This window comes from Hyalella azteca, unplaced genomic scaffold, assembly GCF_000764305.2.
Source record: "Hyalella azteca isolate HAZT.00-mixed unplaced genomic scaffold, Hazt_2.0.2 contig12485, whole genome shotgun sequence".
Lineage (NCBI taxonomy): Eukaryota > Metazoa > Arthropoda > Malacostraca > Amphipoda > Hyalellidae > Hyalella > Hyalella azteca.
The window spans coordinates 27712-51899 of record NW_025942443.1 but is presented as its reverse complement, the minus strand read 5'-3'; the positions used below and the strand labels follow the sequence as shown (position 1 = coordinate 51899).

Below are 24188 nucleotides of genomic sequence, written 5' to 3'. Positions count from 1 at the left end.
AATACATTGTGGAATTAACGCACAGATAAGGTATAATAAATACGAGAACAAAATCTATGTTAAAGAGATCAGGCTCTGTAGTGATGACCGATGTTCAAAACTCATGTATATAGATAGCGCCATATTTTCTTGGTACTAAACTGACACAGTAGCGTCCTCCAGATATAAGCCTGTCCGGCATGCAGTAAACCTATCAATTTGCAATCAGGCGGTACAGGGGCCAGCTCCGGCGAGTTATTTGCAGGATATAAGCTATGACCAAGACCTAACGTTTGAAAGCAGATATAACTTATGAGGAATCATCGATCCTTGGTCATTACAACTAAATTATGGAACCCTTCTGTGTCTGCCGAGAGTAAAATTCTATGTAGAAGTGGGAAGTACACAGGTCCATACATTAGCTCAATACTGCGTGACCGCTTCTAGACAAATATTCTCATTTTGCTGCCTCTACCTACCAAGTTCTCTTGTTTCAAACAACAAAACGTGCAAATAAATCAAATATATTTTTTGTTTACCTGTTCACATATTAGCTCTAAAAATTTCTCTTGCTATGGGAAAACTTGACTTTTTTTAACCTAATTATTAACCTTGCCATCGGAAAACTTGAGTTTATTTTACCAAATTTTAACCTAATTCGAATAATCACAATATACCAGGAACCATTTACAAAATGGTGCACATGACTAACGATTGTGTATGTGAAATTCAGAACACAGACCTCGCAGCAACCACCGCAATACAGTACAACACTTGGCACAGGGCAAGGATGAGAGGATGTCAGTCATCAGACCGAGCGCCACCGGAACGTCACACTTGCAAGAGCACATTGAGGCTGTGATCACGTGCCCAGACAGATCAAAAATATAACTCAGTACTCACTGCAGTGAGTGACAGAGAGCGCATTTTCTCGTCGACGAAAACTTGAGGTCACGGACGGACGGACGGACAGACAGACAGACAGACGGACATGGCGAGCACAATACTACATTTTTTCCATAAATGAGAAAATGCGCTAAAAACAACATCTAACCAAATTATTGGTAATATTTGAAGGGTAATTCATTAGTTAATATAAATATGGTATTAATAACGATGAGCCGGAGGTGGCAAGACAAGTCAGCAAGTCCTTATCATGGTTGCTGGCTACCAAGACGATGAGGATGCTCATCTGCTGAAAGGTCACAAGGAAAACCACAATCAATAACAAGAGGGAGACGCTGGTCTGATCAAGAGCCAGCCCTAAAGAAGTATCACTTGCAAGAGCACATTGAGGCTGTGATCACGTGCCCAGACAGATCAAAAATATAACTCAGTACTCACTGCAGTGAGTGACAGAGAGCGCATTTCTCGTCGACGGAAACTTGAGGTCACGGACGGACGGACAGACGGACGGACAGACAGACAGACAGACGGACATGGCGAGCACAATACTGCATTTCTTCCATAAATGAGAAAATGTGCTAAAAACAACATCTAACCAACTTATTGGTAATATTTGTAAGTTAATTCATTAGTTACTATGAATATAGTATTAATAACGAAGAGCCGGAGGTGGCAAGTCAAGTCAGCAAGGCCTTATCTGGTTGCTGGCTACCAAAACGATGAGGATGCTCATCTGATGAAAGGTCACAACTCACAAGGAAAACCACAATCAATAACAAGAGGGAGACGCTGGTCTGATCAAGAGCCAGCCCTAAAGAAGTAGTAGTAATGCGGCGCGCAGAAACCTAGGGAAGCAACGTGTATCATGCGACACTAGCAACTCGTGTTACACGCATCCTACACAATTGAATACCATCAGAGGCTAGCAACACTGGCAACAACTACAACACTCGCTCGTCACTTGCAAGAGATTCTGCTCAATAAGTTTCGAACTGCCATGCATCAAACGTTACTAGCAATGATCCAATAACTCTTATTAATTTAACGTTTCTTTAACGTATAAATAATAAAAATAATATTAAGAAACAAAGCGAATATAGTCGTGGACCTCACGTAGTTATACGTGAGGTCCATAAAATGAAAATGTAACATAAATTTATTCTTGAAATTCCAATGGCATTAAGATTTTAATTCAAACATTTAGGCGAGTAAGCAAAAAGATGCGGCTGACCTCGATCATGAATGCAGATTAAAAAGCGTCTCGCCTTCTTCAGATATATTTATTAAACGAATGCAAGCAAAACAATGCCATCAGAGAACGTTAATAAAAATATGTCAAGTATAATTGAATCCACTTATATTTGATTAACAAAAATTAAACTTCGGTTCAGGACGAAAACCTGAATTTCAAATTAGTGGCGTCGTTACGCTATATCGTCTGACATTTCTCATCACAGAACTACGATGTCGACAGATGCAAGCAAATGAAAGACTTCAGTGACGCTAAAAGAAACTACATTACTGCATCACGGGTTTTGCGTGGGCACTGAAGCATGGAAGTAAGCGACATTCGAGTATCTCAATGCAAACTTGAATTGAACAAGCCATATTTACCAACATTGACACGTTTAACACTGATGTCTGTAAAGCAGGCATTTAATTTATTCCTACACACAGGCATTACGCATTTATTCCTACACACAGGCATTATATACGACAACAGCCACACGTTCTTCTATTCACAAGTGGAGCATAAATTCTAAGCGCAGGCCTCAAGGGACAAGCACGTCTCACGTGTAAGCAACTGCACACGCACAGCTTTGAAACGCGCCTTGATGTACACATGCCACTCACGATTATCATCACCCAGACATGAATAGTTGTGCTGTAAATATAAATACGCTCACGACCACTTCAAATTGAGAAATAAATTTTATAGAATCTCGTGATGGGACAATTCATTCTGAGACGAGTTCCCGCAAATGGGGCATTGATCAGCGAGAATGTGAAGAAAACAAGTGCAATACCTGCTTCTAATTTAATTAAATTCGTGCCATGACATGCTAGATGCTTAGAGTAAACTAAAAATCGAATACCAAACCCAAAACAAGGCATCCATGAAATATTCAATCGAATGAACATGAAAACCAAAGTCGCATGAACATACAAACCATATTCAAATGAGAGAGAATAAAACTAAGGTGAGATCAAGGTATAGAGAGTAACAGCGGGCAGTAGCCAGCAAATCAAATGAACATGAAAACCAAAGTCTCATGAACATACAAACCATATTCAAATGAGAGAGAATAAAACTAAAGTGAGATCAATGTATAGAGAGTAACAGCGGGCAGTAGCCAGCAAATCAAATGAACATGAAAACCAAAGTCGCATGAACATACAAACCATATTCAAGTGAGAGAGAATAAAACTCAAGTGAGATCAATGTATAGAGAGTAACAGCGGGCAGTAGCCAGCAGCGTGTGAGTAGAGTTGCCAGACACGCGATCTGCTGCAGTTGTTTTCTGGTCGCGGCACGGATATCACGAGCACAGAATTGCAGACATTAAATGGCCAACGAACTTTCCAGTACCTCAAAATTTCAGTAGATGTAAAAAATGGAAATATTGTACATAAAATCGCTCACAAAAGCATGATATTATCATTATTATATACCAAAAAAGAAAACTGTATTTAATCTGTTCTATTTAATAATAAAAATCTATAAAAATAATGACATCACATGTTGCGATTCAAATGCATCAGAAAATATGATGTTAGTTGAAAATTTCAGAGACAAAATTTAATTACATTTCTGTAAGATATTCATTGAATGGTGGATACAATAGTATACTATTATACTATACTATACTACTATACTATAATATATATTATATACTATACGTTTTTATACTATAATAGTATAGCAACAACTGAAACATGGCAGGTGCAACGCAAAGACGAACTATGCATCGGTACAAGAAATTGTTATCGGGAAGAATGGATGAGAAAATAAGAAGGTATAGAAGCTGAACGACGGCTAAACATGAGAGGGTAGTGTAGAGAGGGTGAAGAGGGTAAAGGGAGGGTCGGCACCTGCAGCATCGCCGGCATCGAGGGCAGGCAGACAAGCAGCGTCTGGGGCCGGTCTCGCCTTATTGACGTTCAGCTCACGGCCACCGCAGCACGCAAGCTTTGGCCTCACGAGCGGCTGAGAGACAAGCGGGACAATGCGCTGGCCTAGATGAGTGAGCGATGGGTGCAGATGCGTGAGACGCGGGCCAAAATGAGGGAAAGAGTGGCAAATGAATGTGCGGCAAAAAAATGCACATGAGGTTATGAAAGAAAAAAACTGATGCGACCATAAAATCAACCCTGGCAAATAAATGCGAATTTGACGAAACTTGAAAATTAAGGTTCATATAATACGGCAGCGAATGCAAGGAAGATTGAGCTTCACGCGACGTGTTGTCACGCAGGTAATTATTGGTTACAGTGAATTATATCATTAGCGCGTGGTAAAATCGACAGCGAGTATTGATTAATCTGCGTCTGGGACATTTGGCTCTGACTATGCATGAAGGTCGGTTTAAATCCAGGCTTTATCAGCAACTGGTTTATAGGAGTAGCATTCTCACAATGTTATAGGCAATCGTTGCACGTAAATCGTAAGCAAGGCTTATCACGAATCTCATTGGCTGCAGCAGTTTGCAGCCTGAATGACGATTGGAAGATGCAATGATTGATGATTGCTTACTGGTCCCAGTCACACGTGAGCAGCATCACTGATAATTCCGATTAGCATGAAAATTGAGTCAGGACGTCAACGCCTGCAAGGCTCGCAGTCGTAATAACATCTCTGCCAGCAAACAACATACCTGACTGCAAACGTCATGTTCTTAAGAACGTCACTGCCAGCAAATATCATACAAGTCTACACGTCACATGTCAACATTATTGCAGTCTACCATACAATATTGCAAGCGCACTAACATAACTGCCAGCATTACTAAAGTCGTAATAACGTTTCAGTCCGCAAATATTGCAGGCGTTGTAGAGTCGCAATCCGCATTTTCGCTGACATAATGAAGTCACTGCCAGAAAATACCCAAGTCTGCTTACATGCGTCAGCAGTTCACATGTAAGCCTCTATTCAAGGTCGCATGGAGCCTCTAATCCAGTGAGTAATTTTACGAGAATAGGGAACGCGGCCGGCATGCTCATGATGCACAAACAACAAAAAAATACGGTGGAGTTATTAATTGGTACGCTGCATCACAAGGTTAAACTTAACATGGGCATACAGGCCAAATACACAACTATATATGTCCATTGTCAACAGTGAAATACTGGCCGCAACTGTTTCGATAAATAAGAAAATAACACCAGGTAAAGAATTAAACTTTGGTGCAAAAATTAAATCAACCACATTGATAAATTATATACTAGTAAAATCCAAAACCGAATAATAGTGAATGCATTAAAGTTCATGCCGGCAGCAGGAATGCAGCGGTGGTCGAGGCGTAACAATGATCAGGGAACCATCATGAACGTAACCCAGTCTGAATTTAATCTCGAGCATTCGCAACACGTAACATATTCGCATCCGGCGTGCGTACAACGGAATAGCCAACATTGTTGGCTGGCTCATATGAATGCGTGCATGTAAATTGCTGTCCGATGCCAGAAAATAAATAGAATTGCCTTTTGATATTAAATCGGTACAAATACTTTTTTCTTTATCTGAAATAGATTAATAATGTAGAATGAAACTTGTTGCGTATTGCTGTCCGTGAAGCCCCGAGAAAACAACTTGAGTATGAATACGCAGCATCTAAATGATGAAATGCAAGAACGTAATAAATGCGCCAGTTTTTGAACGTATTCAGTCACAATTCTAATCGAATTCAAATTATTTAATTCTCTGAAGATAAATGTTCTCTCTAATTAGAGAGAACATCTCGAGGCACTTGTACAATAATTCATAGATCGCAATTGGCAATAAATCGAATTCTCGGTGCTGAACCGAAACATGAGAATGATGTAAGAGATAAGCAACGATGCATGTGGTCAGCACATGATGACATTTGATAGTTGACAGATTCAGAGGGAGTAACAGGATCGACAAGCAGCTTTTGTCGAGAAGTTTTAAAATATTCTCCATATTTTCATCGAATTTATTCTCCATAGCGAATTAATTGAGAAAAAGATGATTCAAGGCTTTAACGATGTCAAAAATATCTAAACAAACTGTTAAAGTGTTTTACATTTTTAAATTGCCAAATTACCTGGTAACATTTAACATTTGTTGAACCGTCCCATGTTTAGTTAAGAAGGTCTCTTAAAGATGATTGTTAAGTCATCATTGTGTCGTAATGATGGAACGACATTTGGCATTACATGACCAACATAACTTCAGATGGCGCACGCTAGGCAATTGTGCAAGGATTTAAATACAATTTCGAGCTTATTTTCAAAATCAAATATGTTGTTTATGTAGTGATTTATGATCAATAATTTTTTAATTTTGTTTACTGTTAACATTTATACATAAGACTCACGCTGTAGTATTCAGCGTGAACAATTTGCCCCCTAATAATATCAATAAATAATCAATATCATAAATAATCGTTATCAATAAATAATCTATAGCCGCGGCGCCGACAATTAAACGGCAAAGCGAAGACGAGAAGGCGTTTTTTCGGCTAAGCTTTGATCAAAAAACAAAATTTTGCGGATGAAAACGAGACTCCGAACGAGAAACCATCTGTCAGTAACGATCATATTAATCTTACATCAACTATGCCTAACCGAATATGTTGATATGGTTCTGGTTTTCCAGATATTTTCGATGTTCAAATTACAAAATCAATTCGCTAACGCGATCATACATCAACGGATTGAATAATTCATCACAATTAGAAGTGCATTTTACCAGCGATAACAGCTACGATAAAAAAAGGAATCCGTGACAGCACCATGCAGTAACAGCACCAGCAGAAATCTGCATAACAAACGTTGCACTTGTTAACGAATTCATCGCAATATTCGTGAGAGTAACAGTCCGGAAAAGGAGTCAGACGATGGGAGCAGACTACCTATACTTGTTCAAGTACGATAGGTGTAATTTAAGGTTGTTAATTAATACGGCATGCAATATATCATTCGATAACGGAGTAATCTATTAAACGATATTGACCGCCAGAAATTTAAATCGAAGGATTTTTAGCGCATTTTCTCATTTATGAGAAAAAATGCGCTATTGTGCTCGTCATGTCTGTCAGTCCGTCCGTGACTTCACGTTCGAGAAAATGCGCTCTCTGTCACTCACTGCAGTGCACGTACTGATCTCATTTTTTGTGATTTTCTTCGTTTCGTCGCCTGTGTTTCTTTGATTAACATTATTGAACACGAGTTATATCTGCATGGTTGAAGCGCATATACGACAGTATCTACAGTCTACACTGCAGAGTCAGTTCGTTCCCACCCGACTTAACCTGGAGAAAAAAATCCTAGCCTATAGCACCCGAACGGTTTAGCATGCAGCTTTCTCCGCGCTGGAGATCGTCAGTGTCTTGAAAAATCAGAGCTTTCGAGCAAACTATCGAATATACAACCACAAAAATTCTCCATTTTTGTCCTTATGTTAACACGTTGACTACGAAGTGGTACATATGCGTACCACGAAATGTATTTCTCCAGGACGTAGTGGTACATAATTCAGGTTGCCTAAAATCGGCCAAATGAGAGAACAAAAAAGGTAATAAAGGCCGATAACTCAATATATACTAGTTTATTTGTAGGTTCCGCTATAAAAATTCCATTTATTTTCTTCTTGCATTATTTAAAATTTAATTAGGAATTACCCCTATCATAAATTTTAGCCGGCCAACGCAATTGAGAAAAACTAAATCACGGAATTTGTCCGGAAAAAATGACCGTCTGGCAACCCTGTTTAAAAACAGTACAAAAAATGAAATAATAGTACAAGATGAAGAAATCGTAGTCAACGTGTTAAGTTTAAGACAACCTGGTATAAAGCCACGCTGATGCGTCGCCTTTGTCGTCCTCCACTTCCAAGTCAATCAACACATAATGGGCAGTGGAGATCGTGGTTAAATAATTTAGAAGGTTTTGCACGTGCATGCAAATGGAAGCCGCCGCATCTAAAACATTTCTGGCTAAATACCACGACGATGTTTGCCACTTTCTTCTATTCAAGCAACCATCAGTAATCAGTAGTACAGGGCCGCTTTTTGCAGCTAGACTATCATGCTCGAGGCTATCGCATGCTTAGGATGCGCGGCGGCGATTTGCTAGCTATAGATACGGTACCGTACACTTTCTATTTTGTTCAGTAGGAATAATTGGTTTGAAAATTGATTATTATAGAATATTTATTATATTATATAGAATTAAAATTGTTAATTATATTATTTTTATTAATTATATATCAATTTCAATTATAAACATAGAATTGTTAATTATATAGCTTAATTATAATGGAATTATCATTATTTTGTTATAATTAATAATGTCACTAGATTTCTTTAATGGCAGATTCACTAGAAATTTAAAAGCGAAGAAAACATCACAAAAATTTAGCATATCTCTATTGAAAACGTTTTGGAGACCAGCTCCATCGTCAGTTCGATAAATCTAGAACACAAATAAAGTCAGAAAATTAATAAAGTTTGGAGTAAAAAAAACAGAAGTTAAAAACCTAAATTTACAGACAAAGGGCAGAATAATAAAGTATGTACCTATCTATTCACAATTTCTAATGGATAAGAACTGTAGGCAGCATTTAAACTAGACTTCTCTTTAAGAATATACAATGATTCTAAAATACGCAGATCGGAAGCACCAGAACTATAAGCTAAAACCTTAGTTTTTTACTCCAAACTTTATCAATTTCCTGACTTTATTTGTGTTCTAGATTTATCGAACTGACGATGGAGCTGGTCTCCGAAACGTTTTCAATATAGGGATATGCTGAATTTTTGTGGCGTTTTCTTCGCTTTTAAATTTGTTATAATTATATTATCATTATTTAGACTATAGACTTATAATTATTATAACAAGACGTGACCAAATTACACCTGACAACAGTATATAAGAAAACTACCGTATATTCTGGGAATTTCTCACTCTGTGTTTAAAAAAAAATTACAATAACGACCTCCGGAATTTAAAACTTATTTTCCAATCATAATATCATAACGACAGACTTGATAAATGAATCAATTTTAATAACGCAAGCAACTGCACTTGTCGTCGGGAGCTGAAAATCAGAAGAGCTTCAGACCATAACAATTCAAGAGAATGATCGAAGATAGGTAGTCAACTATGACGTACAAAATATAACGATTCGTCGGAAAGTTATAAGGAATCCTATAGGGTTATTACTAAATATGATAAAATAATAAACTGATGAATACTTCGCAATTTCGCATTCTTTGGTGAATAATATTTTGAAGCTCAATCGTCTTGACTAATGTCAGTGCACCTTTTTGACCGTTCCTAAGCCTTTCGAAACGTTCTAACGCCAGAAACTTACTGACACAACTTAAAACTTTTCAGCCTGTTGTCTGTCAATCAATACGCCCAAAAAGTAATCAAGAAAACAATATCATATACGGTAATGTTAGAATTTAATAAATCTCAAAAAATTCGTGGTGCGAATAAGTCAATAGAAGGATCACAGCGGTGGGAGAATATCATATTCGTATAAACCCAGACAGCGTGAATATTATAATCCGTGATCCATACATTTAATCCCAGTGATTAGGTTCAGTGAGTCCGAAAAAGCTAATGAAGGAACTGCGAAGCATCTCACAGAACATTGTGATGCAGCACAGGCACTAGTGACGTACTTCGAACGTAAGCAGCAGCTAAGCCTTTACTTGTTATCTGGAAGAGGCATCTGTTTAATCAAGTCTTGGCTAGAACTGAGTTTCACTCATCAACAAATGGTCAAGGCAGTTGCTAAATTAGGTGCTTGATATTCCAAAATACAAACGATCATCGTAACTTATAACGATAAAATTAGCAAATGTTTTAAATCAATGGGTTTAACTAAGCCTTGACTTGTTATCTGGAAGAGGCATCTGTTTAATCTAGTCTTGGCTAGAACTGAGTTACAAACATCAAATGGTCAAGGCAGTTGCTAAATTAGGTGCTTGATATTCCAAAATACGAACGAACATCGTAACTTATACGATAAAATTAGCAAATGTTTTGAATCATTGGGTTTATCACTTCCAGATCAGGGAACTATTTTCAAGTATTCGCTTACAAGTCACGATGAATCGGTAAGCATTGACGCAAAACTTTCAACGTACGGCATTGCCGCAACCAAATTGCATAGGACACTATGCATGTAATTTTATTCTATACCCTTGAGCCACAACCACAGGAATGACGCGCGATATCTTGCATTAAACAAAGTTTATTTCACGATGGGGCTAAAAACCATATGAATCTCAACGTTAATTAATAGAAGCCAGCAATCTAATTGAAAAAAACGCGGGGCTAAAAACAATATGAATCTCAACGTTGATTAATAGAAGCCAGCAATCTAATTGAAAAAAAAACGCAGAGTTGCAAAGAAAATAATTCTTGATTTCTTGCAGCAACATTTCCAGTGCAATGAAGAACATAGTCAGGATTACGCCCAGCCCAAGATATTATCTATACAAATTACAAAATCCAGTGTAATTGAAGCGTGAGATTCACTAAATGAGTGCATCACTACAAAAACATCAGTACTTGCAAAATACAAATATTTTCATTTTTGTTCCAACCCTAATGTCAATTTTAAAACGTTTCAGATGGATAACGATGGAATGTTTCAACCGTCTGAAACAGTCTTCAGCTTCTAAAAGTACTAATTAATGCCTTATATCACTATTAATCGCCTTATCAATATTAACATAAGAAACAGATAATGATCGTACTCACTTTAATTTTCTTGTACTTCCTCTTGCTTGCTGTGTTGAGATCGTCATGCACCTTGCCCAACAAGAACATGAGGAACTCAGCAGCATCGTGCTGGCTGCTGCCCCTGTAAGCCGCCTCATGTCTGTCCACACATGCCTTCAGCGCCAGAGATACGTCAGGAACATAGCGCAGTGACCACAGCGACTTCAGCACTCCTGCCACCTGAACCAACGTCAAAGCATGAGCTGAATAGGTAGTGTGTGCCCCATGGATACTTAGGACAGGATAGGAAAATTTGTGACTTCAGTACCCTGCCACCTGAACCAACGTCAAAGCATGAGCTGACAAGTCGTACCCCAGCGATACTTAGGGCAGGATCAGAAAATTTGTGACTTCAGTACCCCTGCCACCTGAACCAACGTCGAAGCATGAGTAGCCTAGTAGTGATAGTAGTAACCACCAGTACTTAGAGGGGATAGGGTAAGAATATCGGTGGCAATGAGGGATTACAAATGCTAGTTGGTTAAAGGCAAGATGAATGCGCGCTAATCTATCTTGTATGCCGAAGACACTGATGAAAGAAATTACGTGTCAGCATAACACACGCATCAGCACTTTTTCCTTTTGCTTTTAGATCAGCACTTTTTCCATTTACTTTTAGTATGAGATCAAATTATGGCTTAGAACAACTAATACAGCAAAATAAAAAAAATCATACAAATTTTCCGACAAACTTTCAATGGACTAAGGCTGTGACAGAGAATAAAAGAAGACATCATTAAAGATGCAGTACATTAAAGTAGTTATAATCCTTCAAGACTCGGATATTCGAGTCTTTTTTTTTATTTCGCAATTTTGCTTAATTGGTGTAATGCCATATAGGTACATGTGCATAACTGAAGCAAAAGATATAGAATTCTTAAAAGTGACGGATAATAAATTATGATAAAATGAAACTTAGGTGATTCATTTCTCTTCTCAACAACGCTGACCACGCTTACCTGTTCAGTCATCTCTCCTCTCCTAGACCCGTTGTTGATCTTCCTATTGCCAATCCTGTTGCATCGCTTAAGGTCTTGCTTGTACGTATCCCGAACGAAATATTCAGCAAGCACATCAGTGTGGTTCAGACACTGCATTATGGCGTTGATGAAACACGTGTTGCCATGGTTTCTGAGTCCCATTACGGCGGGTATCTGCTTCTCATCGAAAACAATATAATCTTTGGCAGGAACTGCGGGAACTTGACCAGGATTAGGTGTCTCGTTACCATTGGTACTGTGAGTTGATGCACTGGAATCTGATATCTTTTCTTCAGCAGGTACGGTTGGTGAGGTGGCTTTAGGACGCTGTGGTGGTGGTGGAGGGATTACTGAGGCGAGGGCGGGACCAGCGACCTGGACACGAGACGCGACTTTCCGGACGAAAGAGCCAACCCGATTGAGGTGCCGACGTTTGGGTTTCACTGAAGTGGCACTGCTGGTGTCACTGCCATCCTGACTGTCCCCACTGTTGTTATTATTACAGCAGTTGTTGTTACCACCGCTAGTTTCCTGAATGACTTCTTCGTTTTCTTTTCTCTTAGGACCCTTCTTAGTGAGCCTGAATGACATGAAGCTTCGCTTGCGACGAGTAGTGTCAGTGCGTCCGTTCATCAAAGCAGGTTTAGAAAATCTGAAACAAAAGAGAAAGTCAAAGTTATACAATAATAAACAGCGAGTATTATTAATCAAATTGAAATATTGAACCACAAAGAGTGGTTGTGCTCAGCCATCTCATCTCCATTACAGTGCAAATGACAAAATGGTCCTCACAATATGACTTAACTAGCCCTATATACTAGCTGCTGGCATACAACATTGAAGAGCATTTTATACGTTTTCAGAAACGCTCCTAACTCTTATTTGCACATCAAGTGCTGAATCCTTTCCATATTTCATGGTTCATTAAAATCAAACGCCATTGTTCATTTAATTTCTGAATTGCCAAAACAATTTACTTGAATGACAGAGCAGGATCAAGAAAACTGTTTTCCTGATACGAAAGCATCTGGATCAAGATTCACATGGAGGCATATTAAAGCCCAGATTGTTTCCATAGAGATAAAAATAATTCTTGCCCTCACAGTAAGGTATGAAACATTCCTTCCTAGAGATCTGATGAAGATGTCTTTGTATTTCTTGCAATGCCAGGAGATAAACTTAGATGAATACCGGTAATTCTGAACCTGCCCAATCAGTGTGCAGGTTATGCAGTGATGAATAAATTATGGAACCAAATATGCGTTTTATTAGGGATTTTAATGCTCTCTCAAGCATTAGAATGGAAACAAACCAGCAAAAATCAATTTCTTTTTTCCTTGTCATAAATCGTATATTTTAATATTCCACAACAAATAAAAATTAACCCATTCATGACAGATAAATAAAAATATTACCCCTTTAATGCTAGAGACAACTTTATTCAAAAGGATGACCATTCTACAAATGCATGGTTAGGAAAATATTTCAAAAGCTCTATGTACAAATGTATTATATACCGGGGTAAATACTCTACAAATAGTAGAGACCTATTCTATTTTTCATTTACGGTATCTGAATCTTGATACTCTTTTAAAATTTCCCATTCTAGACGATGCCACAATCATCAACAATGTCTACATGTATACACTGCAAATTTAAAAAAAAAACTTGCAAGTCACATCACTTTATAATACTAATTATGATTTTTACAATTGGATAATTTTATCTGTTGAAGTCCATTCCATGATGAATGATTGAGAAATGTTTTGTGCTTTTATTTGCAGTGTGTGCATGGACCAGAACAGTGGTGCACTTCCTTAATTTTAATTTTTTCACTTTGTAACTGGTATTTGTTGGCTGTTTCTAGGAAAACAAGAAATTTGCTAATTGCATTCATGAGTGGCTTGCAATCTTCAAATCCAATCCACTATATATTAAAAAGAGTCAAGGATTTGTCATTTTGTTAATGGAGTATGTAAAAATGAGCAAGCAGTTCTGAGAAAGGTGTGCCTTCTGTATTTAAGGAAAGCTTGCATTTGATTGCGCACAATATTTACTGATTAGAGAAGCAGTCCTTTCAGGAGTTAAGAAGGCACATAAATAAAGTAGGTGATATCAATGATGTATTATGTGTGGGTGTTAAGAATGCTAAGAAGGCAGGTTGAAGCAATGTTGCATGTACAAGACTCAATTGTTTGAGACCGTGGGAACAAGTTGGTTTATAACAAGCGTTGATGAGCCTATCGCGAGGGAAATGCCATCAGTTGAGAAATTTGGCATCACTTTGAGAGGTAGGCTTAACTGTGCGCAAAGTCTGCCCATATAGGGACCCTAAAATTTGCACAAAAAAGGTTGTTGTACTGTGGTGACATCACACCAGTACTGCCTGTGGCTATCTTGGGTGACAGCCATGTACTGGTGACAGCCTCTTAGGTGACAGCCATGGCCATCGGCCGGCAGGTTAACAAATAGCAGCCATGCAGAACTCCAAGATGTTCATACCACTACGACTACAAAATAATGTCAGAAATCTACAAGTAACGGCAGACTCTGCGTTTATGTACGGTCAACGTTCATTGCTACAGTTGTGACTTAGCCATGAGACATGAGGCCACAAGATGTACAACAATTATAATGCTGGCAATTATGAAGATTTGCGTTTTGAGCACTGCTCAAGAATTATATCATCAGTATGGTAATAAGCATGGCACAGTCATAAGCACAGCACAGTCACAGCTATTGTCAGTAGCAGTACAGTCACATCCAGAAGCAAGGCTGGGAAAGTCCTATTTTTTTCTGAAATACTGTGATTCTAATTGTATATAATTCAAGTAGGTATGAAATCTCACAGCTCTTATGTCATAAATTTTTGTTTGATCGGAAAAACTGCGGTTTGCACGGTAATACTTTAGATTAAGTGCATCCAAAAAAAGGGTGTTTTCTTTTAATTATATGTTTTTTGGGGTGTAGATTAAGAATCTGAAATCTGTTTTTGGCGGTCTGCATTGGAAATTTTTAATGGAACCTGTTCCTAACTGGACCTAACCTGTGAGGTTTTTGTCGATTGGACGGAGTCCAAACATAGAAAAAACCTAGCCGATCAACGAAAACCTTGCAGGTTAGGTCTAGTTAGGAACAGGTTCCATTAAAAATTTCCGATGCTGACTGCCAAAAACGGATGTCAGATTCTTAATCTACACCCCAAAAAACAAATAATTAAAAAAACACCCTTTTTTGGATGCACTTAATCTAAAGTACGTATTACCATTTGCACTTCGCAAACATGTTGTTTAATGAAATTATAAACTGTTGCAATCCACAGTATATAGGTATACTTCAATGCTCCCGCCAAAATAACATGCAGAACGTAATAACAAGTCAACTCAAAACAGTTCCTCCATGAAGATTGCATAGTTGCACTTACGTCAGAATGGTCATGCTGCATTATCACTTGTACAGTTGCCGCTTAAGTGAAGGCAAATGCTAGAGACTGTTTTTTGTATGGGACTTTGTAAATAACATGGGTTTTGTATGCATGGGAGTGATGGGACTTTGTGAATAACAAGTTTGCAGGTCATAAATGGCTTTTCACGGGCAAGATATGGAATTCACAGCTCGAAGAAATGGAATCACGTCTGGCAAACCCATGAAGCCACGGTTTGAAAAATCTAGCCGCGGCTTGCCAAGTAGATATACTGTATTCCATGCCTGACCAGAAGCAGCAGAAAATAGTGACAATGAGCATGCAATATGGTAGTGACGATGCAATGGTTGACTTTTTCTGTGATTTTTCAAATTACAACAAAATTTGTCAATTTTCAGCTGCAACATATCAGAATTAAGTTGAAAAATTTCAATTCTTTGGAAACTGGTCCAATTTAGAATATTCGAGCAGAAGTTTTCTAAAATTGTTGGTAAAATAGGTTTTTTTATTTTACAAAAAGAAATTGGTAAAATGACTAGGTGCAGGTATGGAATATATCTACTTGGCAAGCTGTGACACCACTGTGCAGAGAGTGGATGAATATTGCAAGAACTTTGGCAATGCTTCAGTAGCAAAATTTACGCCTTCAGAAGATCTTGCCGAAACATTTAGATTGAAATTCTTGCATTTAATATATTTGTCACTCTTCGGCCAACTATTTAGAAAAAAGTAAGGTTACCGGTACGTTGGATGGATCAGGATGCAGTAAAGCTTGTCAGGAAATCGGTTGCGATGAGTTTCCACCAAAAAATGTAAACAAAATGTAGTTGCAGTCACATTAGAGCGGTCAGACACACAGACTGCATCATCACATGTTCAGTTGACACTTGCTGTACAATTAGACGGTTTTTAGGGTAAAATTAGTTATTTGAGATAACACATGCATGCAACCTTGTAAATAAGTTTGTGGCTTGTAAATAGTTTTTCATTAAATGTAAATGGCTTTTCATTAAAAATTACCCGGCGACGCATCTTGAAAATGGTTGGCGATGCTTTGGGTTTAAAAACCCATATATTTGCAATGCTGCTTCCACCTTCTGCACCCTGGCTGTGACACAGTGACAGGATTTTTCAAGCCGTGGATTCATGGGTTTGCCAGCCGTGATTCCATTTCTTCAAGCCATAAATTATATATCTCAGCTGTAAAATGCCATTTAAGAGGCACAAACTCATTATTTACAAACATAGTGACAAACCCAAACCACGGATTTTTTAAAATCAGTTCATTTTTAATTTCCTCATTTACTCATGATTCAAACTCAAACCAATTATGACAGGACTCAAAAATGAACTTGAGGGAGAGTCTAAAAAACTCTCTGCTTTGCCACTATGTAATTACAAAATCCCATGCATGTGTTACTCCACATCTCTAATTTTACCTAAAAATAGTCACTAGCTTTGGTCTTCACTTAAGCAGCAACTGTACAAGCAATAATGCAGTCTGATAGCTCTGACATGCCTGCAAGTACGCAATCTTCAAGGAAACATTTTAGATTGACTTGTTATTACGTTCTGCATGTTATTTTAGAATTTGGCAGGAGGCGCCGAGGCGGGACAGGAGCATTGAAGTATATATACTGCGCATTGCGAGAGTTGAAAATTTTATGAAACGACATGTTTGCCTAAGTGCAAACCATAATTTTTTCAATCAAACAAAAATTTAGGACATTAGAGCGGCAAGATTTCATACCTACTGAAATTATATGATATTATAGCTGCAATATTTCAGAAACAATTAGGATTTTTCCAGCCCTGACTAGGCCTAGGTGGAAATTACCAGCAAAATAAGCAAATAATTTTATAACTTTAGAGTTTAGCTATTTTTCCTTTGTTTCAGCTCTGAGGCAAATAAAGAGATGGTCCGTTTGAATTAAAAATATTTTTACCTTAAATATCAAGTTCAAACTGTTCAATTCTTATTAATCATTCATTGTACTAAATACTAAAGGTCATGTTCTTATCAACATTTTAATGACTTTCATTTTGACAGTCAAGTTACTTACCTACCAACTGAAAAACCTAAATTATTGACTAGAAAACCTACCAACTAATGACTGGCATGTTGACAGGTGACCATTGAGATAATATTACAGCAAGTCTTAAGGCTTGTAGTCAAAATGCAGCGAAGTCTGAGAGGGAGGTTTTCGCAACCATGGTGTAAAATCCTTGATCTGCCCAAAGCTTGGCCAGTCGCAACCCTCCAGCTTGTACTCTTTGTAATATGATATCCTAGCCAGACCCTTCTTCGCAGCAACTGGTCGCTTTCAGGCAGCCGAGGAAATGGCCAACAGTCGGCTATAACTAATTGGACTAGGCCGACCACTGGCCACGTATTATTCTTCGCCCCTCATTGACTTCGCCGGCTTTACCATGCCACCCGTTGTGAACTAACAGTTGAGTAATTTATGACGTCTCTTTCCCCTCAAACATTGCACAATGTCTCCATTTGAGCAGCTAGTATGCGGGATTTTCCCTCCGCCTATCAGCAGACTCGAGCATAAATATTTTTTGGTAGAAAATATCTATAACAAGGAAGCTGATCAAGGAATGCCAAATATACCATTCAATTGACAATAAAAATTAGGATAAACGCGGTATATTCCGACATCGTAGGTAATTCCGTCACCTCTCCAGCTTTTCCTTTATATTAAGCTTTGTTTTAGTTCCATGCGTTCATTGATGGTTGAAATGGTGACGTCATACATTTGCGTGTCGAAATACTGCAAAAACACTAGGTTCTGTTACTGTCAACTTTCTTTTAATCCTGTAAACAAATTTGTAATATTTTACACAATAATCTAGAAAACGTAATATTCATCACTATACACTAAATACTGAAATTTATCTAATCATAATACCAGCCCAGCAGAAAACTTACCTGTCAAGAGTATGGGCTTTCATATGGAGTATTGGTTGACCTGGAGCATCACCAGTTGGAGTAGTTCCTGCACTGACTGGTATTTCACGCGACAGCTGTGAAGCTGAAGCAGACCGAGCGACCGGCATCTTTAATGAATCCTTATCAGACTGTTACCAGATTAAGGAAACACAAACACTACACCATAACTTGCACTTTACGAACTTACAACACGACGACAGGTTTGGCAGTGACAAGTCACGGTCGCGTGGACCACACCACTCCCGACGAACATTCACGGAGCACTAAGGCTGGAACAGGCTAGCCAACCGAATTAATACGAATACCTAGAGAGTAAAATTTTGAACATATTCTGGAACAAAATCTTTTGGATTACATATGATGTGTTTATAAGACAAACTTTGAGATAGTGCACCGTTTGTATATGAGAAAATAACGAATTGTTCAAATATTTTCATATACAGATTTTCATTTAGTTTCGTTAGTTACTTACATTACCATAAATGGAATATAATGTATAAAAAAATAGATTATGATAGATTATCGACTGGATCTAAATTCGAATTATTGTTGGAGGAAATTCATTATATTATTTTTTATGATGTTGGTTTCATATTGTATGGTAAAAACGACACGTAACAGCCAGTTATTGAAGCGATACATATGGACATTCTTTCAGGTTTGGATTTTTGCCTGGACAAACCGTCAAATTCATCCCATGTAACATTTACAAAATGATTTTAAATAGTAGTTTAATTTGAGTCATGTTGAGTAATGCTAGAGTCTGAGACAGAGCTAGGAAGTTATATCAAAGTAAAAAGTATAATGAAGAAAGAAGAAATTATTCTTTGCACAATGTTGAAATGCAATAGCAGCTGAAGGATTTCGTTGCAACGTTTGATACCCTACACCAAGCCACTTCTTTCCCACCAGACTGAGACTCTCACGCTCCCACCTCTGCCGGCAAACTTCAATCTGCTTATAGTTTACTTAGGTATAAAATCAAGCCTTTATTACACAGGCCCTACCGAATCTCAACCGCCCGCCGGTCAACTTTGCGTTAAGAGAAACACAAGGTAGCTGTTTAGCGCGAAACAGCTTATTGCAGCAATTCAGAGTAGACCCAAACGATTCAGAGTAGCAGCATTACCGAGCGAAATAGCTCATAGTAGCGGCAATTCAGAGCGAAACAGCTCCAAGTAGCAGCAATACAGAGACTAATGGCTCTGTTGTGAACACAACATTTGCTTTAGAATGGTAGCTTAATTCCGTGGTCTTGCGGAACATTTTCGCTCATTAGTCATTTGTCAGCTGCAGAGTAAAGACTGAACTATCAGGAACGAATTTTGAAAAGTCTGGTTCTCTTGTTTTAATATTTCTTTGTCGTTTAGAAAGCCATTGTAATTACTTTATTATTTGCGAATATTGTTTATAAATTTAATAACCTTTTGTTTTTGTATAAAATTTTATATTTGTACTGGTTTCTTTCCAGAAACCGTGTCATCTGGGATTATGAAGCAAAAGAATGAAACCTGATGCACGCGTATTCAATTAATCCTGCCTTGAAAAGCAACAAATAGTCCGCAACAGCTCGGAGTAGAAGCAATATAGAGAGAAACGGCCGAGTAGCTGCAGAGCGGCGGTCTACTGAAGAAGGTGTGTCAACTGACGCCGCGGTCTGCTAAAGAGAGCCTGCTGTCGGACGCCACGGTCTACTGAAGGTATTTTTCTTTTCCTAGGGAATAGCATGAGTGTCCAAATTGATGACGAGGAGGCAAAATCTGTCGGATTAAATATAAAATTTGCATAGAAATACAACTGATTTGTGTTGCACCTTGGCTTCTTCTGGATTTTATAGCCAAAGTTGATTTTTATATCCAATCATCGATTTATACCTCGCGACTACAGTAGTGCCGGGAATCGTATCAATAATGTATTTAACAATGTACCCTGAACAATTCAACCCGTTACCTCCAGACATGAGTAACCGGAGCAATATTGTCACAAGCCTACTTCCCAAAAAAGAATACGTTCTAGTGAGCGCAAAATGTCTTGCACCGATGGTTGCCGCCACGTAGGACAACTTTAAAAAGTTCTCTGTTGCGTACAAACGTCCTCACGTTGCTACACTCAATAGTTTACGTACAATTGTATGTTCCCGGAGAGCAATATACGGCGGTAGAGGGTTAATCAGACATATTAATTAAGAAAAACAGAGCAAGTTAACGAACGTTCTTTTCCGATACGAACTTCAGAAAGGATGAATGAAATTGGAGTCATTTCTTGATAGTGTGCGAAGGGAATGAGACTCACCTTATATTGGTTTGAACTGAGGTAGAGGGCTGGATATTTCATCAGTTATTGCAATATAAATTCCATGCGAGGGATCATTTTACCCAATTAGCTGCCGTCAACGGACTTCATAAAACCTATCTGAACTTCAACATTTGGAATCGCGAAAACGATACATTTTTTCCACTCTAATAATTAAAAGAAGCAGTGGAACCTATGACATCAAATAATGAGATGAAAAATGTAATTACAAATTTTATGTTATAGACTCTTAGTAATAGAATATCTTAAAATGCATACAGCAATGATGCTAATGAATATATATAATAAAACGTGGTTTCTTTTCAAATTTGAAGAAAAGATAAACCAAACACGTTTTTTTCTGCAGTGCAGAAAAACAGCCCTATTTTCCTTGCTTTGACAGTGATAGCAAACATCCTCCATTGCACTGCACATTTACTTAAAACTTTTTCGCTATCCTGACACTGCCGTTGGCAGTCATGCATGCCAGCGGCTAGCCACGTGTCATTCTTAATGACTCGCATAATGCAATCATTGTATAATGCATACAGTTTATATGAATAATTAGTATTAGATGGCAGAATTTAATTGTTTATACACGTGCGATTGATGACCAGAGAATTAGTTGATTTATATTATCAGGGAATGGAACTTTTCTTCAGATGACGGTAGATCAAAAGGCAGGTTTCAGGAAGTAGTTTTTGTTTATTAACGACGTTTCGAATGCAACAAACATTAATTTTCAAGTTAGAAGAAGCATTAAATATTGACATTTTGGTGGAAATAAGTACATAATATAAGTAAATAGGATACAACAGTAAAGTTTTTGGACTAAAAATTACTCGGAAAACTCTTTCAGAGATTTATATTGATCTGAATTTATATGAATAATGTACAATCCAATCATTGCTTTTCCTCAGAGGACCATTGCGACTCATTAATCGTGCTCAGTGTTGAATTGGGAACTGCATTTTAGTTTTTGTACGTCACTGTTGAAGAGCCAGTCTCGCAGATGTACGAAGTGGTGATGGCAATTAATAACTGCATAAATCCTACCCGAATGATTCAATACTCTAGTCTAATCCACAGAAATAAATCAATGTATGTAATTGTAATGTGATTTACCAATGTAATGCTCAGCGTCAGGTAGGAAGTGAGATTTGATTCACTTCATAGTGACTGAAATCCGTAAATACCCCAGACGAAACAAAAAAACGAGAAAACAACTGTCAATGCAAATTAAATTAGTTAATATGTTAACATAATATAATTTCTATTAAACTAGTAGCTAAGAATTAGAGTTTGGCGATTCTTTTGACACAATAACGAATTTAAAAAGAAGCTATTCTATTGTATGATCACTTTTGCGAGCTGAACACTCGTGTACCTAAAGCGACGAAATTGTCATATCTGTTTCATATCGAATGTTCCTAGATATAAATGGGGAATTTCTGGGGAATTTTCAGTAGTTACTTTATGGTCTACTTAAAGGCCTGATAGGAGGAGCTCGATTGCGTGTATTCAGCATGGGCGTAAACGACATTAAAAAAAAGTATTCTTTAGAATTCAAAGCTAATTACAAGTAAGATGCTTTACTTTGTTCCTTGAAAACTACGTTCTATGTTTACTAATGAGCGGTAGTGTGTCTGTGGGGCACAGAAAAGAAAACAAAGCTTATCGGACTCTAGAAACGCACGTGAAACCCTTATCTTAGTATCAAGATTTTATACCAATTGTTTGATCGGTGATTTCCGCCCTACACATCCAGGAAACGAATGCCATAAACGACCAAAAATTGAATGTGAATCACAATTGTTACATCTTACCCTCAGGATGAGCACAGAGCAGACATCGCACTGATGAGGGTGGCCCAGTGGTTAAAGTTCAGAGTACCAAGATTGTGGCAGCGAGGCGCGGGTTCGATCCCAGCTCTGTGCGCCAGTTTCTGGTCAGAATCTGCGAGGAGGCCGGGCGGTTAAGCAACGCAGAATTGAAGCAGTGAGTTGCGTGTTCGAGACCGCAAAATGTTGTGAATGTTCTGCGATGTTAAGAATCGGCGACAGGCCTACGGCCTAATAAACGCTGAAACCGCTATTATCATTGTGATACGTCTTGTTCCTGGGCCAAACTGCATGGGTAAGGATGACCCACTCAAGAGCCAAAAATGCATTGTTATTTTGCCCATGTTTCACTTATTTCTTTGAGTGAAGGCTGTGCAATGACCACTCGTGATGCGAACTGAAATTGTAGCAAATAGACTATATTTGGCTACGTATTCTTCGGAAAGGCCTCGGTAATCGTATTGCAGAAAGCTTAATAATTTCTTAACTCAATGACTGCGACTCGCAAAATAGCCTTTATTGCATTGATGCGACTCATTCAAACTTGAATCTTTAGTTACAGACAAGGCAGTGAGATGAGGGCTAGTGCGCTGCTCTTGTCTAAGCAAGTTCTACAAGCTTCTGACATAAAAACCGTGAGCCTCTATTGTCTATTGGTGCACGTCGCCTGGAATGGAAACTTTCATCTTTCCATAGGCATTTATTTCCATTTATATTTACACGGCATTTATTTTACAACTACAATAAAAATTTGCATCACACGGGTACTAACGCTTAAAAAAAATTTCTGAGCAAATGGAATCGGAATGTAACTGCAATACTCAAACTACAAATCATTCTGTGGTAAAATGCTGCTAAATTGGAAGTTTATAATTAATTTAGATGTTGTCTTACATATCTGCTCTAAACAAAGCATGAATTAAGTGGTACAGACAACTGCTCAAGTTATTGGCAAAAAACGCTGTAGCAAATGCCTGGGTGCATGGTGATCAGTTCTATAGTCAGTAAAAATCGATGTGAATTGCTGAAGTCGTTGAAGATTACTGAATGTATTGTCACTAGTAATAAGTCAGACGTGAAGAAATGTTTCTATAGTAACCAAATCACAATTATTTTAGATGCTTGCGTTCCAGCGCTAAAGTATTTGAAGCTGAGGATCTGAACTTCATGTCATGACGAGCTACTGATCTGAGTTTTGCTTTAACATAATTGCAAAGTAAAATACTTAAAAAAAACTTTTTAAAAAACCACGTTTTTCTTGTGGACTAAAAAGTAGAAAATAAATTATGGCTCGCCCCAAAAAAAACGTGTGTCGGGCAGATTTATGATTAAAGCGAAAAGCACACAACACACGAATTTTGGAAATTTGATGGTGAACGTACAGCCCGACCCACGTTTTTTGGGGCGAGCCATAATTTATTTTCTACTTGTTAGTACACAAGAAAAACGTATTGTTTTTAAGTTTTTCAAGTATTTTATTTTCTTCTTTTTAGTCCGTTACTATACATGAAAAACGTTGGTTTTAAAAAGTTTTTTATATTATATAGTTTATTTTCTACTATGTGCATGCTGTATATACGTACGTATCGATGATACGCAGCGTAAGCGCCTGCTCGTCTATAACGTCAGCGCACGCACGTCATAATATGTACTATATATATGTGCTTTACTCAATTAAGCTAATTTAGGTCTCTAATTCCTAGTTTTAATGATTGTGTCTGAAATTGTTAGGCGAAAATAGCCTGCATGCCGAATTTCAGATCTCTAAAGCAATCCGAGATGGGCTAATTTTCGTTGTCAATGTTAACAACAAACAAATCCACAAA

At 37.9% G+C, this 24188-nt stretch overlaps 1 protein-coding gene across 1 annotated transcript in view; it reads right to left on the bottom strand.

The window, feature by feature from the left end:
* LOC108666998 (ubiquitin carboxyl-terminal hydrolase 31) overlaps positions 1-18488 on the bottom strand; it is a 35906-nt gene extending 17418 nt beyond the window's left edge. Inside the window, exons 1-3 of the mRNA XM_018153976.2 lie at positions 18209-18488; positions 11826-12498; positions 10846-11046 (exon numbers count right to left, since the gene is read on the bottom strand). Of these exons, the coding sequence (XP_018009465.1) occupies positions 10846-11046; positions 11826-12498; positions 18209-18336 (1002 nt within the window). The 5' untranslated portion in view covers positions 18337-18488. The remainder of the gene's footprint in view (positions 1-10845; positions 11047-11825; positions 12499-18208) is intronic.
* Between the last annotated feature and the right edge of the window lie 5700 nt (positions 18489-24188).